General features: G+C 51.8%; 1 protein-coding gene across 14 annotated transcripts in view; it reads left to right on the top strand.

Annotated features, from left to right (window-relative positions):
- Positions 1-15,059, top strand: part of AGPAT3 (1-acylglycerol-3-phosphate O-acyltransferase 3) — a 124,968-nt gene extending 109,909 nt beyond the window's left edge. For 13 of the 14 annotated variants that reach the window (XM_077995622.1, XM_077995629.1, XM_015132785.3 and 10 more), the window contains 3 exons: positions 5,740-5,815; positions 8,909-9,107; positions 10,210-15,059. In XM_077995622.1, the coding sequence (XP_077851748.1) occupies positions 5,740-5,815; positions 8,909-9,107; positions 10,210-10,298 (364 nt within the window). In that variant the 3' untranslated portion in view covers positions 10,299-15,059. Of the gene's footprint in view, positions 1-419; positions 1,294-5,739; positions 5,816-8,908; positions 9,108-10,209 lie in introns of those variants that run through there. The other variant, XM_077995628.1, reaches the window with a different exon arrangement.
- Positions 15,060-15,405: the final 346 nt, after the last annotated feature.

Below are 15,405 nucleotides of genomic sequence, written 5' to 3'. Positions count from 1 at the left end.
GCTGGACTTGAACTCCTGACCTCCGATGATCTGCCCACCTCGGCCTCCCACAGTGCTGGGATTACAGGCGTGAGCCACCACATTGGGCCAAAGAGCCTTTTTTAAACCCCGTCTTGAGAGTTGGGGCTTCCGTGCTATGGGGCGCCAGTCCTGTCCCAATGAAATAAAACAGGAGTGGTGTGTCCAGACCCCAGGAGGAGCCTGGGGCTTGCTCTGAAGGGTACTAGCGGCTTTCCCCCGGGCAGCATGTCTCTTTCCCCACAGTCAGGGCTGTGGGTGCCGCCACTGAGCCATTGCTGCCCTTGGACTCTCCAGGCTTCTCTGGCTTACATAGAAGAGAAAATCCACCCAGAAATCCTATTGACTTAAAGCCCAGGTTGAGGTTGTGACCTTAATTCCAGCATAAATCATCATTTCAGGCAGACTTTTGAGGCACGGAGAAACTGCGCTGGATGGCCCTTGTTGAGCTTGTCAGTCTCTGGTTTCATTCAAGTGTGTGCAGAAAGGCAAGGCCCTCCTTGCCTGGTAAAGCTGCACAGAGCTGTCACTATATGCGTTTCCATATTTGCAGTCCAACCACAGCCTACTGGGCGTGTGTCCTGGTCAGCCTAGCCTGCCCATGGTGGCTACAGGCCCTCTACATTCTAATCGCGAGAACCTGAGCACATACAAATTAAACAAAGCAAAACACACCACCACCCAGTTCTTCTGGCCACACTCTAGAAGGTTTCCAGGAAGGGTTTGTGAACATAAACACAAGCTAGGTCACACTCCCTTCTGAAGTTCAAGGACTGGCTGATTAGAGGTGGAGGCGCTCTTCTCCTGACCTGGCGTGAGTGGGACTGCGAGCGGAGAGTTCTCTCCCTTATGTGCCTAAAACCCCTGGGAGGGAGCTCTGAGCCACTGTGGACCGTGGAGACTGCGGTGACTGACCGGGCCCTGGACGGTCCAGATGGCAGGCTGGGACAGGACATGAGGTGGGATAATAGCAGCCGGTGGCCTTGTGCTGGATCCTGGCCACAGCTGGCCTCAGTCATCTTCACGAGAGGAGCCCTTGAGGCACATCTCGCTCTCATCCTTGGGTGGTTAGTGGTGGTCCAAGACTGGGTGGTCAGAGTAGCTGCCCAAGGTCAGCACTGGCCGTGGAGGAGCTGGGCCGCCTGCCAAGCCGCACAGCGCCTCCGCCTTGGGTGCCATGCAGCTCCCCACAGAGAGATTTCTCATCAGCCATCCTCCCTGCCGCTGCCTTTATTTTGCCCAATCATATTTTAATAAATACTCGCTTTGAACTTCTAAGGCTTCAGCTATTCAGGTCACTGACCGCTTTGCTGTTGGAGGAGCAGCAGTGTCCCCGCGCGCCCCTGTGGCCATGCCATCATAACGCCAGGCTCTGCACCACATGGGACTGGTCCTCCTTCCTCCTGCATGGGTGGTGATGCCTGGGGCCGCAGGGAAGCAGGGCCAGTGTGTGCAGGATGGCTGCAGGGCTCTTCTGTCCCCAGGGCTGGCCTCTGGGCTGAGGGCCTTCAAGTGACTTGAGTCAGCTCCAGGAGGCAGATGCTCAGGGTGACACCCTGGGGTGCAGAAAAAAGTAGAATTTTTATTTATCTTTACTTTTTATCTTATCATTTTTAATTCTTATGTTTATATATTTCATAATGTATATAACAGACATATAATAAAACCCGTATGTGGGGTATGTGTGTGTGTGTTCATGTGGGGTGTGTATGTGTGGTGTGTATTATGTATGTGGTACATGTGATTGTGCACATGGTGTGTTATGTGTGCATGTGTGGTGTATGTGTGTGCATTATGTGTAAATTATGTGTTGTGTGTGTTGTGTGTGGGTGTGGTACGTGCAGTATAGTGTGTATATAAGTGTGTATAAATTATATGTGTGTAGTATGTGTGTAAAAATTTGTATATTCATGTGGGGTAGTGTGGGAGTGTGTGTATAGCGTGGTGTGTGTATAAATTACATATGTGTATGGCGTAGTGTGTGATGTGTGTGGTGTGCATAAATGTGTATGGTGTGTGGGGTATGGTGTGTGTAAATTATGTGTGTGTGGTGTGTGTGTTGAACTATGTGTGTGGTATGTGTGTATAAATTATAAATGCATGTGTGTGCAAAATGTGGGTTTGGTGTGGGGTATGTGTGGTATAATGTGTCATTTATACACATGTATAAATTATATGTGTGTATAAAGTATATATGTGTGGTGTGTGTATATAAATCATGTATGTAAAGGTGTGTGGTGTGTGGTACGTGTATATGAATCATATATGTGGGGGTGGTGTGCATAAATTACAAATGTGCGTGTGTGTGTGGTGTGTATATACGAATCATATGTGGGAGTGGTGTGTGTGTGTGTGGTGTGGTGTGTATAAATTAGATATGTTTGATGTGTGTGGTGTGGTGTGTATGACGTGGGACTGTGTGTGTCAGGGACCAGTCAGCCAGCGTGGGCCTCTGGGCAGGCCCCTCCCCTCACTGTAGACAGAGGAGCCTCTGCGCCTCAGTTGTTCCTGAAATGGCGTCTGTGGCAAATCCTCCCCACGCCAGTTGAACGTGGGGCCAACGTTAAGCTGTTTTGGTTCACCGGGACGTGATGTTGTCTTCACGGCCATCTGCTCAGCAGTGGGCAGCCGAGCCTTGTGAACCCTGCATGTGTGCTGGTGTGTAGTGTGTGCTGTTGTATACTGGCATTTGCTGATGCGTGTGGTGTGTGCTCGCATGTGGTGTGTGTGGTATGTGCTGGCATGTGCTGGCATGTGCCGGTGTGTGCACCGGTGTGTAGTGTGTGCTGGCAGGTGGTGTGTGTTGAGGGGTGGTGTGTGGTGTGTGCTCGCATGTGGCGTGTGGGGTATGTGCTGGCATGTGCTGGTGTGTGCCAGTGTGTGCACTGGTGTGTAGTGTGTGCTGGCAGGTGGTGTGTGTTGAGGGGTGGTGTGTGTTGAGGGGTAGTGTGTGGCGGGTGCTGGTGTGTGGCGGGTGCTGGTGTGTGGCGGGTGCTGGCGTGTGCTTGTGTCGTAACGAGACTCAGCTTTCACTTCTGATGGGCTGAGGATCCATAGGTGGAATCCCCAGACACCGAAGCTTCGGGTTCCTCGGTTTCTAGACTGAAGTGTGAGGCGCGTGACCCTCGAGCGTGGAGACCTGCCCGGCTGTGGAACCCTCGCGGGTGGACCCGGCAGCTGGAGCCGCGTCTTTGCCGCTCTGAGGTGCGCCGTCGCCCCCTCCTGGGCGCTGGGGAGCACTGCGGTTGCCTGTGGACGGCAGGTTCCTGCCTGTTTGTCTTTTTATTTTTGTTTATTTTTATTTATTTTTTTTTTTTGGCTTACAACGCAGCGATTTGCTTCTCCCTCATAAAGGTCCACAATAAGCCCAGACGGTGCTCAGGGCAGCCCCGCTGTCCCCGCGTGATGGCGTCGGGCCGCCCTTGCTTAGCAAGGTGACTCTGGCAGCCCGCGGGGAAGAGGCAGCGTTGGGCACCCGCTAAGATGCTCCCTTACGCAAGCGACTTGTGGGAGCAGGGATATGTGTTTTTCTTTTCCTTTTTTTTTTTTTTAAGAGAAAACCACATTTTATTTTTATTAATGTTAAAGTTAATTTTCAATAAAATTTTATATAGAAAATGATTTTTTTTTTTTTTTTTCGAGATGGAGTCTCGCTCTGTCACCCAGGCTGGAGTGCAGTGGTACAGTTTCGTCTACTGCAACCTCCGCCTCCTGGTCCAAGCAATTCTCCTGCCTCAGCTGCTCAAGGAGCTGGGATTACAGGCGCATTCCACCACCTCTGACTACTTTTTGTAGTCTTAGTAGAGATGGGGTTTCACCATGTTGGTCAGGCTGGTCTCGAATTCCTGACCTTGTTATCTGCCTGCCTCGGCCTCCCAAAGTGCTGGGATTACAGGAGTGAGCCACCGCGCCCGGCCGAAAATGAATTTAATTTTAATCAGTTTGACTATAAGGCAAGATTTTCTGAATTTCTTAAACTTTCATAATTGTTTTGAATGAAAGAGTACATTCATGTTCTAAGAAAACTCGACTCTTCAGACACGTGAGCCAAATTGTGTTCTCATATCAGTGTGTCTTAAATTTTATTGCTTAATTTATATAAACAGCCTGTTTATATAAATTAATAGCCTGAATAGCCTGTTTTGAATGGTAGCCAACTTGTTCGGATGTGTGTTTTTCTTAACTGCTCAGAGGGAAGGGAGAACTGGGCACCAGTGAAAACAGGTCACGCCTACCTAAAGTCTTGCTGTGTGGCTCAGTGACGGGTGCCGTGGACGTGGCAGCCCCTGAGTCCCGGCTCCCATACACACAGTATTGCTGTTTCCTTAGCATCACTGCTGTAGGCCGGCGCGGTGGTTCACGCCTGTAATCCCAGCACTTTGGGAGGCCGAGACGGGCGGATAATGAGGTCAGGAGATTGAGACCATCCTGGCTAACCCGGTGAAACCCCGTCTCTACTAAAAAATACAAAAAACTAGCTGGGCGAGGTGGCGGGTGCCTGTAGTCCCAGCTACTCCGGAGGCTGAGGCAGGAGAATGGCGTGAACCTGGGAGGCGGAGCTTGCAGTGAGCTGAGATCCGGCCACTGCACTCCAGCCTGGGCGACAGAGCGAGACTCCGTCTCAAAAAAAAAAAAAAAAAAAAAAAAAAGAATCACTGCTGTAATCCTAGCTGGTGAACTTGGTGTTCTTATTCAATTTTAAAAGATTTTAATATATCATATGTGAGTGGCTTACCCCATCTACTTACTCAAATTCCAACTGACTTTCAAAATAAGAGCCGTGACATGTTACTTATTTAAAATTTTCCAATTAGATTTGTCAGGTAATGACCCTGCTTATCTTACCAAGTAGACATGTCAACTTGTGGGCTGCTAATCCACTTGGTAGATTACGTAGGTAAATAAATTAGCGTCCAAACTGAAATCAGCTCTTTCTTTATTGAGATTAAAATGTCTACATTTTTAATACTTTTCATATTTGAAGCAAGTGGATTTCATTTGTGAAATAAATCTTCTTTGCCTTATGAAAGACACTCTGAGTCATGACTGACTCCAAAGACTGAACATGCTACAAAGGACCAGAACTCTCAGAAGCTCACACATGACCGCCCTTCTCATGGGACCAGAGGCGGGGCCTGCCCGGTTAAATCACTCATAGGCACCCTGGGGTTAACGCTGCCACCATCCCTGCACACGCCGCCATGCCAGGCTGACCGTGTACTCAGGGCGAATGCCTGAAGAGAGGCTCATTTGATGTCTGTTTTTGGAAATTGAGAATGTGAGGGCGGGCGCGGTGGCTCACGCCTGTAATCCCAACACTTTGGAAGGCCGAGGTGGGCGGATCACGAGGTCAAGAGATCGAGACCATCCTGGTCAACATGGTGAAACCCCGTCTCTACTAAAAAATATATATTAAAAAATTAGCTGGGCGTGGTGGCACACGCCTGTAGTCCCAGCTGCTCGGGAGGCTGAGGCAGGAGAGTCACTTGAACCCGGGAGGCAGAGGTTGCAGTGAGCAGAGAACGCCACTGCATTCCAGCCTGGCGACAGAGTGAGACTTCATCAAAAAAAAAAAAAAAGAAAGAAAGAAATTGAGAGTGAGATGTGATAGAACGAGTGGGGCCCACAGGCCACCCTGGCGCACGCCATGTTCCCCTGTGCCCTCTTTTTAGTGTGAACTCGTGATGATTCACCCTACCTTGAATCTTCTTCATAAAACAGGAGATTTCCTCTGGAAGAGATCCCGCTGGATGAAAAGGAGGCAGCTCAGTGGCTTCATAAACTGTACCAGGAGAAGGTAAGCAGGCTCTGCTCCCGCTCAGCGTCCTGGTCTCCTGAAGAGGCTGTGGAAGGGGCGCTGGCGAGCAGGCAGGTGATACGTGGGAGCTCCTTGGGAGACAGGAGTGACACCCAGGTCCCAAATACTCCTGATCCTTCTTTCATTTCTTCTTCTGTTTTTTGTTTTTTTTTTTTTTTTTTTTTTCCTGAGACAGGGTCTCACTTTGTCACCCAGGCTGGAGTGCAGTGGTGCGATCCTGGCTCACTGCTGCCTTGACCTCCTGGGCTCAAGCAATTCTCTTGCCTCAGCCTCCTGGGTAGCTGGAGCTACAGGTGCGAGCCACCATGTTCAGCGAATGATTCAAACAATTTCTTTTTGTAGAAATGAGGTCCCGCTATGTTTCCAGGTTGGTACCGAACTCCTGGGCTCAAGCAATCTTTCCGCCTCAGCCTCCCAAAGTACTGGGGTTACAGGCATGAGCCACCACACCTGGGCCCCTTTTCTTAATGTTTGAGAAATTAACAAACTACAGACAAGTATGAAGGGTAACATGATGCCTGTATAACTAGGGCTGGTGACATTTGGTCACATTTGTTTCATTTTTTTTTTTTTTTTTGAGACGGAGTCTCGCTCTGTCGCCTGGGCTGGAGTGCAGTGGCCGGATCTCAGCTCACTGCAAGCTCCGCCTCCCGGGTTCACGCCATTCTCCTGCCTCAGCCTCCTGAGTAGCTGGGACTACAGGCGCCCACCACCTCGCCCAGCTAGTTTTTTGTATTTTTTTTAGTAGAGACGGGGTTTCACCGTGTTAGCCAGGATGGTCTCGATCTCCTGACCTCGTGATCCGCCCATCTCGGCCTCCCAAAGTGCTGGGATTACAGGCTTGAGCCACCGCGCCCGGCCTCATTTTCTTATATAAAAGAAATTACAGGTATGTAACAAACATAGATGGTCACTAGACTCCTTGTGTAATAGAAACAAATTAGGGATGTTAGAAGATTATTTTGAAAACCACACTCAGTCCTTATTTCTTTCCCCCACGGCTTGCTCAGCCCAACTTTCCCTTTGTTTTATACACACAAATGCGTGGGGCATTCGCTTTCCACTGTTGGCCCTGTGGGAGAGGAGATAACCAGGAAATCCTCCCAGGATGTAAAAAATACTGTAAATGCATTGATGGGCTCTCAAAGTAAGGGAAATCGGCCGGGTGCTATAGCTCATGCCTGTAATCACAGCACTTTGGGAGGCCGAGGCAGGCAGATCACCTGAGGTCAGGAGTTCAAGACCAGTCTGACCAACATGGTGAAACCCCGTCTCCACTAAAAACACCAAATTAGCCAGGCATGGAGGCACGTGCCTCTAATCCCAGTTACTTGAGAGGCTGAGGCAGGAGAATCGCTTGAACCTGGGAGGCGGAGGTTGCAGGAGCCAGGATCGCCCCATCGCACTCCAGCCTAGTCAACAGAGCGAGACTCTGTTTTAAAAAAAAAAAAACGAAAAAGAAAATAAGGGAAATCTCCTGCGACTGAAAAGGGATGTGGGGCTGAAACAGGGCCCTGGGCCTGGGGGCCAGCAGCGCCATGTCCGGCTAGTGCTTTCTGCCTGCCCCATCCCCTGAAGTCTCGAGCTGTGATGCCTACATGGAAACAGAAGATAAAGATTTCCCCTCGTTCAAGGCAGGACGTTAGAACCGAAAACCCCACATTATGCTGGGACGCTCTGAGAATCAGGCCCTCAGAAAGGTTAAACTGAAAAGGAAAATTACCTCCCAGCACAGAGAAGTGGCCTTGAAACTTGCCTTTCTCCTCTTGGGCTCAAGAAAGTCTGCCCTGAGAATTCATAATTACAGGCCTGCCCTCCAGCAGGCTTGAGGTTTGAATTTATACAAACAACATAGTTCAGGAAGCACACAGCCAGAATGTGTGTGCCAGGACACTCGGAGACATTCCAGAGGCAGGGAGCTGGGTGCTCAGGGGTGGCCAGGACACGATGACACCTGCCTCCGCACAGACACAGTGTGTGGCTGCCAGGGGGCACCCCAACCCCAGTTTCCAGCAGGAAGCTGAGAACCATGAAGAGATCAACTAGTAAAAATAAAATCTCTTGAAGCCAGTGAGCTCAGCGTTAAACAGTCTCCAACCACCTTTAAAAGAGAGAGGGTCGGCCAGGTGCGGTGGCTCAAGCCTGTAATCCCAGCACTTTGGGAGGCCGAAGTGGGTGGATCACGAGGTCAGGAGTTCGAGACAAGCCTGGCCAACATGGTGAAACCCTGTCTCCACTAAAAATACAAAAATTAGCCGGGCGTGGTAGTGGGCACCTGTAATCCCAGCTACTCAGGAGGCTGAGGCAGGAGAATCACTTGAACCTGGGGGGCAGAGGTAGCAGGGAGCCGAGATCACACCACTACACTCCAGCCTGGGCAACAGAGTGAGACTCCGTCTCAAAAAAAAAGAAAAAAGAGAGAGGGTCGATGGTCCCCTTCCCTACTTCCCAAGCATCCTAGAATCCCACAGGCTGCCCCGCCCATGGCAGTGGCTGCAGTGTCTGCTCTATCAGGCGTGGTGATTTCCACCAGGGCCAGAACCTTCTGCAGGTGGCCCTGGCCAGGCTCCTCTCTCCTCCCAGCTCTTCATTAGCCTCCTTCACCAGGCCAGGAAACCGAGTTACGGGAGGTTAAGGAACTTTCTGTGGGCCGTGCAGCTGAGATTGCGGGATGCAGGGATTTGCGTCCAGGCTGCAGGACACACAGGCCACACTTGCCATCCCCACGGACTCTGCCTCATGTGAGGTGTGGGATGTGGTGGGTGGCCTGGGCTGTGCCGGGCAGGCAGCCCCTGCTATTCACAACGTTGCTTTCTTGACCGACTATGCTCCTGGGAGACTTCCTCAATCAAAGGGTTGATACACTTGCGAGCTCTTGATGCACGTTATCAGATTCTCCAAAAATGTAAAGCCAGCTTCGCCTCCCACCTGCAGCTTCTGATTTGTCCTCTTAATTGATGTGGCGCTTTTTTTAGGTGGAGTCGTTTTTCGTTGCCAATAATTTTCTCCTGCACTGAAATAATAGCTTGTAAAGAAGCCTCACGCCTCCTTTTTCTCTGTTGGCTCTTCCAGGACGCGCTCCAGGAGATGTACAATCAGAAGGGGATGTTTCCAGGGGAGCAGTTCAAGCCTGCCCGGAGGCCGTGGACCCTCCTGAACTTCCTGTCCTGGGCCACCATTCTCCTGTCTCCCCTCTTCAGTTTCGTCTTGGGTGTCTTTGCCAGCGGATCACCTCTCCTCATCCTGACGTTCTTAGGGTTTGTGGGAGCAGGTAATGGACACTGTCGCTAACGGCTCACACTCTGGCGGGCCTCACAGTATTGGCCACGGGTCCGGGACCCGGTGACTCATCACAGTGGCCATGGGAGGCGGGGGCCTGGCTGTTATGGACCCTGGACCCAGGATCCCCCACAGCCTGCAGGCTTCAGAGCCTGAATTCTTGCACCGAGCTGAGGGTCGCCTCAGAGAGCCGAACGGCCGCCACCCTGGCACCATCCCCACTGCAGCCCCACTGGCTGGTGCCCTTGAGGATGCTGACGAGAGGGTCCCCAGTCCCCCTGTCTGCTTTTGGGCTCTTAGGGGGTCAGGCTGGGACGGCCATTCAGGAGGTTTAAGCAGGACATCAGCATTCAGCTCCTCCCCGTTGACCCCCAGCGACTTCCCCACTGCGTGCCCACCCCAAGCACGATGCTGCACCCACCACAACCTGTCGGCTAGCCTGGGGCCGAACACACACCCAGCCTGTCTCCGTAGTGAACTCGGGAGCCCACCCACTCCCTGTAATCAAGGGGTCTCTGTCCACGGAGACGCAGTCCGTGTGCATCGCCCCGTGAGCCGACTCCCCAGGCCCGGCCCCGGGTCAGCTCCTCCCCTGCTCCTGCCTTTGCCCCCTGCCAGGGGCCTTGGGGGGAGGGATCCCCAGAGGCAGTGACTGCCATCAGCCTCTCCCATTGGACTACATGATGACTTGAGGTCACCCACAGAGGACAGGATGTGACATGGTTACATCTGAGGGTCCTGCTCGTCCACTTCTGCCACCTGTTGGGTTTGCAAGGCTGAGCTTTTAGAATGCCCTGAAACCCTTCTACTCCCACCAGCCAAAGACCCAGAGGGGCAGGCAGGGTGAGGTCCACGTGTCCACCTGCCTCGGACCCAGCCGGTCAGAAGATGTGCCCATCACCCCTGCCTGAGCAGGCCATGGCCTGAGGGCTCTCTCCCCGCAGGCCACACCTACTCTCTGACAGCAGACGCCACTGGGTGTGGGGCAGAGGGAGAGGGTCTGGGGCAGAGGAAGGAAGCCCCCGTAACATGTTTTACAGCAAAAAAGCAAAGTCATCTGACTCACCTCTTCTCTCTCTCTCCTGTCTCGAAAGCTTCCTTTGGAGTTCGCAGACTGATAGGAGTAACTGAGATAGAAAAAGGCTCCAGCTACGGAAACCAAGAGTTTAAGAAAAAGGAATAATTAATGGCTGTGACTGAACACATGTGGCCTGACGGTGGTATCCAGTTAACTCAATTAAAACCAGAGCAACACACAGAGTGGAGGAAAAGACAGTTAGAAACTATTTTTCCTTATTAACTGGTGACTAATATTAACAAAACTTGAGCCAAGAGGAAAGAATTCAGAAGGCCTGCCAGATGGAGTCTTCAGCCTCCCGCAGCGCAGGGTCCCGCATCTCCGAGCGCGCCCGTGGGAGGTGGGTCCCGGCGGAGAGGCCTCCCGCGGACGCCTCTCTCCAGAACTCCGCTTCCAAGAGGGAGCCTTTGGCTGCTTTCTCTCCTTAAACTTAGATCAAATGTTTTGTTTTTTAATCAGTTATTTTGGGAACTTAACCTGGCCCTTCACCTCTTCTGCACCTCCCGTCCCCCCAGAAACTGTCTCATAATGAATTTCTGCTGTCCTCCTGGGAGCGGACGGCCGGGTCCGTCCCCCGGGGAGCTCGCCTGGCTCAGCACCTTGGCTCCCAGTGGGGGCCCCGTGGAGAGCGCCCGTAGCGATAAGCACACCGGCACGAACATCAGGTCGATTCCTCCAAGTCGGAGCCCTCACTCTGCCCTGTCCTGGGGCTGGCTGAGGGCGAACGCCCCACCTTACTTTCCAGAGCCCTGTCTGCCCTAGCTCCTATTTGACCCTGTGTGTAAATACGTACATCTGTTTTTAAAGTGGATGGACCCCTGAGAACTCAGTGAAATGCAGAGTTCTCCATGCACCTAAAGCTCCTCTGTCCCTCTCATGGCTGTCAGACCCTGGTCCCTCCACACTGGGTGCTGGGGAGGGAGGACCCTCGGGGCTGCCGCGCGCCCGCCCATCCCACAGATCAGGAGCCAAGGAGGGAGGACGGGGCGGCCTGTGGGACTCTAGGGTGCTTCAGAAGAAGCGAGGGCACCGTCAACCCTCTGTTTTTTAAAGGTAGTTGGAGACTGTTAACACTGAGCTCATTGGCTTCTAGAGATTTTATTTTTACTGGTTGATCTCTTGGTAGTTTTTAACTTACTGCTGGAAACTAGAGGTGGGGCCCCCACCCCCCAGCCTCACACTGTGTCCTTGGGGAGGACCTGCCCCCATCCTGGCTGGTGTCACTGTGGCCCGGCCACCCCTGAGCGCCCAGCTCCCTGCCTCCTGGACGTCTCTGAGAGTCCAGGCAGAGCCGAGGGCAGCGCTCGGCTGGACATGCTGGCTCCCTAGGCCTCGCAGCGAGCCCCTGGCCCACGCCAAGCGAGGGATGCTTCTCCCTACAGCATGTCCACTCCCCCAGCGCGGCCGGGTGGAGCCCCTGGAGCAGTGGCAGTGGTAGAAAGCTCAACTCGGTTTTGGTACCATCAGCCCACCTGCATTTGGCTTTCATCTTGCTTGTTCTAAGTCACACCCCCCTCATCTTTTTAGCAAGGGAAGAAAAAAAATGGGTGTTATCTCTGATATATTGTAACCAGCATTCTGAACAGAGGTAGGTTGAGTTTTCTAGGGGAAAACAAATGGAGAAAAGAGGCATGAAGAAAAGTAAACCGAGAACATAATTAGGCATCAGGCCTAAGTGTCCTGGGGAGATTGGATGGGGATGGCAGCGTTCTGCATGACAGAGGCACTGCCGGGCCCCGGGTCTGTGGGGGCTGTGCTCTCGGGGCGTGTGTGCGATGCCAGCTGCGCACACCTGCTCAGAGCACGGCTCCTCACGGGGGTGAAGGGGCAGACAAACGAAACCAGACGAGACCAAGGAAACCAGACGAGACACGCTTGCAGACACTGTTGTTTTGGAAATGTGCTTCCCTCCATCTGAAATCTCATCCATCCACCTGCCCACTCGGGCAGCTGTGCTGTGAGCAGGGCGTGCACTCCCCTGGCTGAGCACCCCGGAGATTCTCCTGCACCTTCCTCACGCTGCACACTGCTCATCCGTCTCCGTGTGTGTTTAGATCCACGCCATTCACTGACTCACTAACACCCGCAGAATCTTAAAGGAGGAAAGCTGAAGGGCACGACCATGCACATATGTGACCTGGAAAATGCAAATTTAGATCTTTTATGATTTAATTAATAGTTATTGTTTCCCATAGAAGTTCCCTCCCTTTGAAAGTAATATATAATGTATAAATTCTGCACTGAGTCGTGGCGGAGCGGGGCAGCCCCTCGGTTAGAGTGGAGATGGAGGCCCAGGCCCAGGGGTCACACCTCATCTGGTTTCCTTCCCATCTCACAGCTTAGCTTGTGCTTCTCAACACCAAGCCTTTAAGAGCAATAAAAACTACACCATGAATGTTTGGGTTTTTTTTTTTTTTTTTTTCTTTTTTTGGAGGAGGGTGGATTTTGCTTTTCATCCACTTCAGAAGGAAAAGGGGAGGAGAGCTCCTTTACATTTTTAAATTAAATTCATAAATCCCAGAGTAGTATTTTTTTTTTCTTTTTCCTTTACACTCTACTTCTGAGCTGAATTCAGTTAATGTTATGTCCAAATTCAGGCTGAATGTTCAGGCTGAAGCAACTCTGTAGCCCACAGTCCGTGCTGGCCGCTGTCGGGGTGAGGCAGCTGCTGGGCCTGGCGTCGCTGTTGCCCTCCACACCTGGTCCTCGAGCCAGGCTGAGGACAGGAAGGGCGTTGCTGGCCTGTAGCTCCTGTTGCCCACCCGGAGCCAGGCTCCCCACTGGAGGCTCCCAGCTGAGAGGACCCAGGCCCACCCATGGGCGTCTGGCAGGCCAAGCTCCCAGCCCGGGCCGTGGTCTCCTGGGGATGCCGCTGGCCTGACTCTCAGCTTAGGCCCAGGTGTCAGGGGGTCTCCTGCCCGTCTTCCCAAGGATGCCATTGCTGTCTTCATCATCTTCCCCCGTGTGAGACACTGGTTGTCCGGTACTCAGTGACAGCGTGCCAGACGCACACTCTATGTGAGGTGCTTTCAGGTCCCTGTCCTCAGGAAGCGCAGAGTCCGGTGGAAGAGATGAGTGCTGAATAAATCACTAAATACACAAAACAACAATGTAAGCAGCACTTATTTAAAAAAAAAAAAAAAAAAAAAAACAGGTCCTGTCGATCAATTTTGAGTCTCTCTGCCTCGTCTGTCCCCTGACTCCCTTTCGTGCACCACGGCATGAGAATCTTCCCTCACGCTGTTAAGGTATTGCTGAGCATTGACACTGACCTCAAGGAAAAGCAGTGGTTGGACCCAGCCGTGTGTGGCACTCACGTGCGATTCAGTAGCCGTTGCCGGGCTGTCCACGCCTGTTGTGACTACCGATTGGGGTCAGATTTGGGGTGAAGAATAAGTAACTTTCTGCATGCTTTGTCTCTCTCTGAGACACTTCTACAACAAGCTGAGTATAATCTCTCCAGCTCTGAAGATTTTCACCTGACTTGTTAACCCCACGCGTAGACCCCCGCTGCAGGCCTCCGGCCTGAGGCTCACTGCATGTAGCCCCTGGCATACAACACTAGTGCCCCACAGCGCGATGTGCTTCTAGCCCTTCTGCACTGCACCTAGGCTCAGGGTTCCAACGGCCAGCCCGAAACGCCTACCTGCCTTCTTTCTGGAAACAGCACGTCCCGGCCGTGTGCCTGCCCCTTTCTCTACTGAACTAGTCCCCAAACCAAAGGCAAGGCCTCTCGGGCCTGGGGGGATGGGGCCGGCCACACCCCTGACTCCGTCCTGGCTCTGCCCCATACCCCTGCCGTGGGGCCGACCCGGGGGATGCAGACATCCAGCTCCGTATTCCTGCCTTTCGGGGCCAGGATGCAAAAACAGTTTTTGCGTAAAAGATGTCACACTGATCTGCTCGAGTGGGGTGGACACATGAGTTAAGTTTTATCATGAACACTCGCTGCTTGTTAATTCAGGGATAACGGTGGCATTCTTACAAAGTGCTCGGGAAATAGAATGACAGGAACGCTTTCAGGGAGCCCAGGAAGTTACCAGAGACACTGGTGTCAGTCGGCCTAGGCAACAGCAGCGTACGCTTTTCAAACATCATTGAGTTGTCTTAGAATCTGAAGCTGTGTAATGACAATGTCACCTGGAGTTCTTTTCCATTTCTTAACTTTTTGTTGCACAAGTATTTGGACAGAAGTCGAACTGTGAATGAGATACTGAAATGCACTAAATTGTATTAAATTAAACTGGAGTTACTTGATACAATGAAGAAATGCATCTGATCTACTTGTATTTATTGTCTCAGAATTGTACGTTGTGACAATCAAATGTTACTTGCCTAAATGCCAGGAAATTCAACTGGCTTCTTAATCACCAAGATCGCCAGCAAGTACTGTAACTGTAAATGAAAATCTCTCTGGAAAACTCACACAAACCATTGACCTGAGTGCACATGACAGCCACTGGCTTCTTTTTCTATAATTGAAAATCTGCCATCGCTGACTGTTGGCCAGTTTCAAAGGGACCCATTGTATACAGGGTGCAAATGTATTATATGGATGTTTCCTTTTGTACGCTTCATTTTTACAAGTTTTGCTACTCACAAGCTTTATGTAGTGGAGGATAGAGGTATTTTTGGTCTTTAGAAGCTTGTTGGGGTGAGGGCTGCTAACTTACTCTTCGAAGGCCTGTGTCCCGAAGGCCTGGCTGCGTTTGCCGTGCTGTGCGAGGACCTGTGTACACAGGCAGGTGTGCACCTGCCCAAGCGCGAGTAGCTCTTGTGTACTGGTGAAATGCTGCAGGCATCTGTTTATTAAATTTGCTGCTGTGAAAGAGAGGGATAAAAAACCACAATATAAGAGAAAGCGACTCTGTGCCTCCTTCTGTTTCTTTGTTTCCAGTCTGCATAGATGTCTCCAAGGGGAAACCAGGGCCACCAGGCACTCCTGTCCCATGGGGCCACCCACCTGCACAGCCCACTCCCACGGGCTCTGTCTCCTTGGAGGCCATCCTGCTGATGGCACTTTTCAAGGCCCTCCATTCCCTACGAGTTGCTTTCTGGAAGGGAAAATTGAAAAGGAGAGAGGTCACCTAGCAAAAACACAGGGGAAAATCAGGCAGTCCACATGCGAAATAATCCGATGATGTCCAAAAAAGGGTTTTAAAAGCCATCAAGGACAAAAGGTTTTCCTAAGTGGCATATACACATCCAAAAC

This window comes from Macaca mulatta, chromosome 3 (assembly GCF_049350105.2).
Source record: "Macaca mulatta isolate MMU2019108-1 chromosome 3, T2T-MMU8v2.0, whole genome shotgun sequence".
In the NCBI taxonomy this organism is placed as follows: Eukaryota; Metazoa; Chordata; class Mammalia; order Primates; family Cercopithecidae; genus Macaca; species Macaca mulatta.
This window is presented reverse-complemented; position numbering and strand designations above follow the sequence as displayed.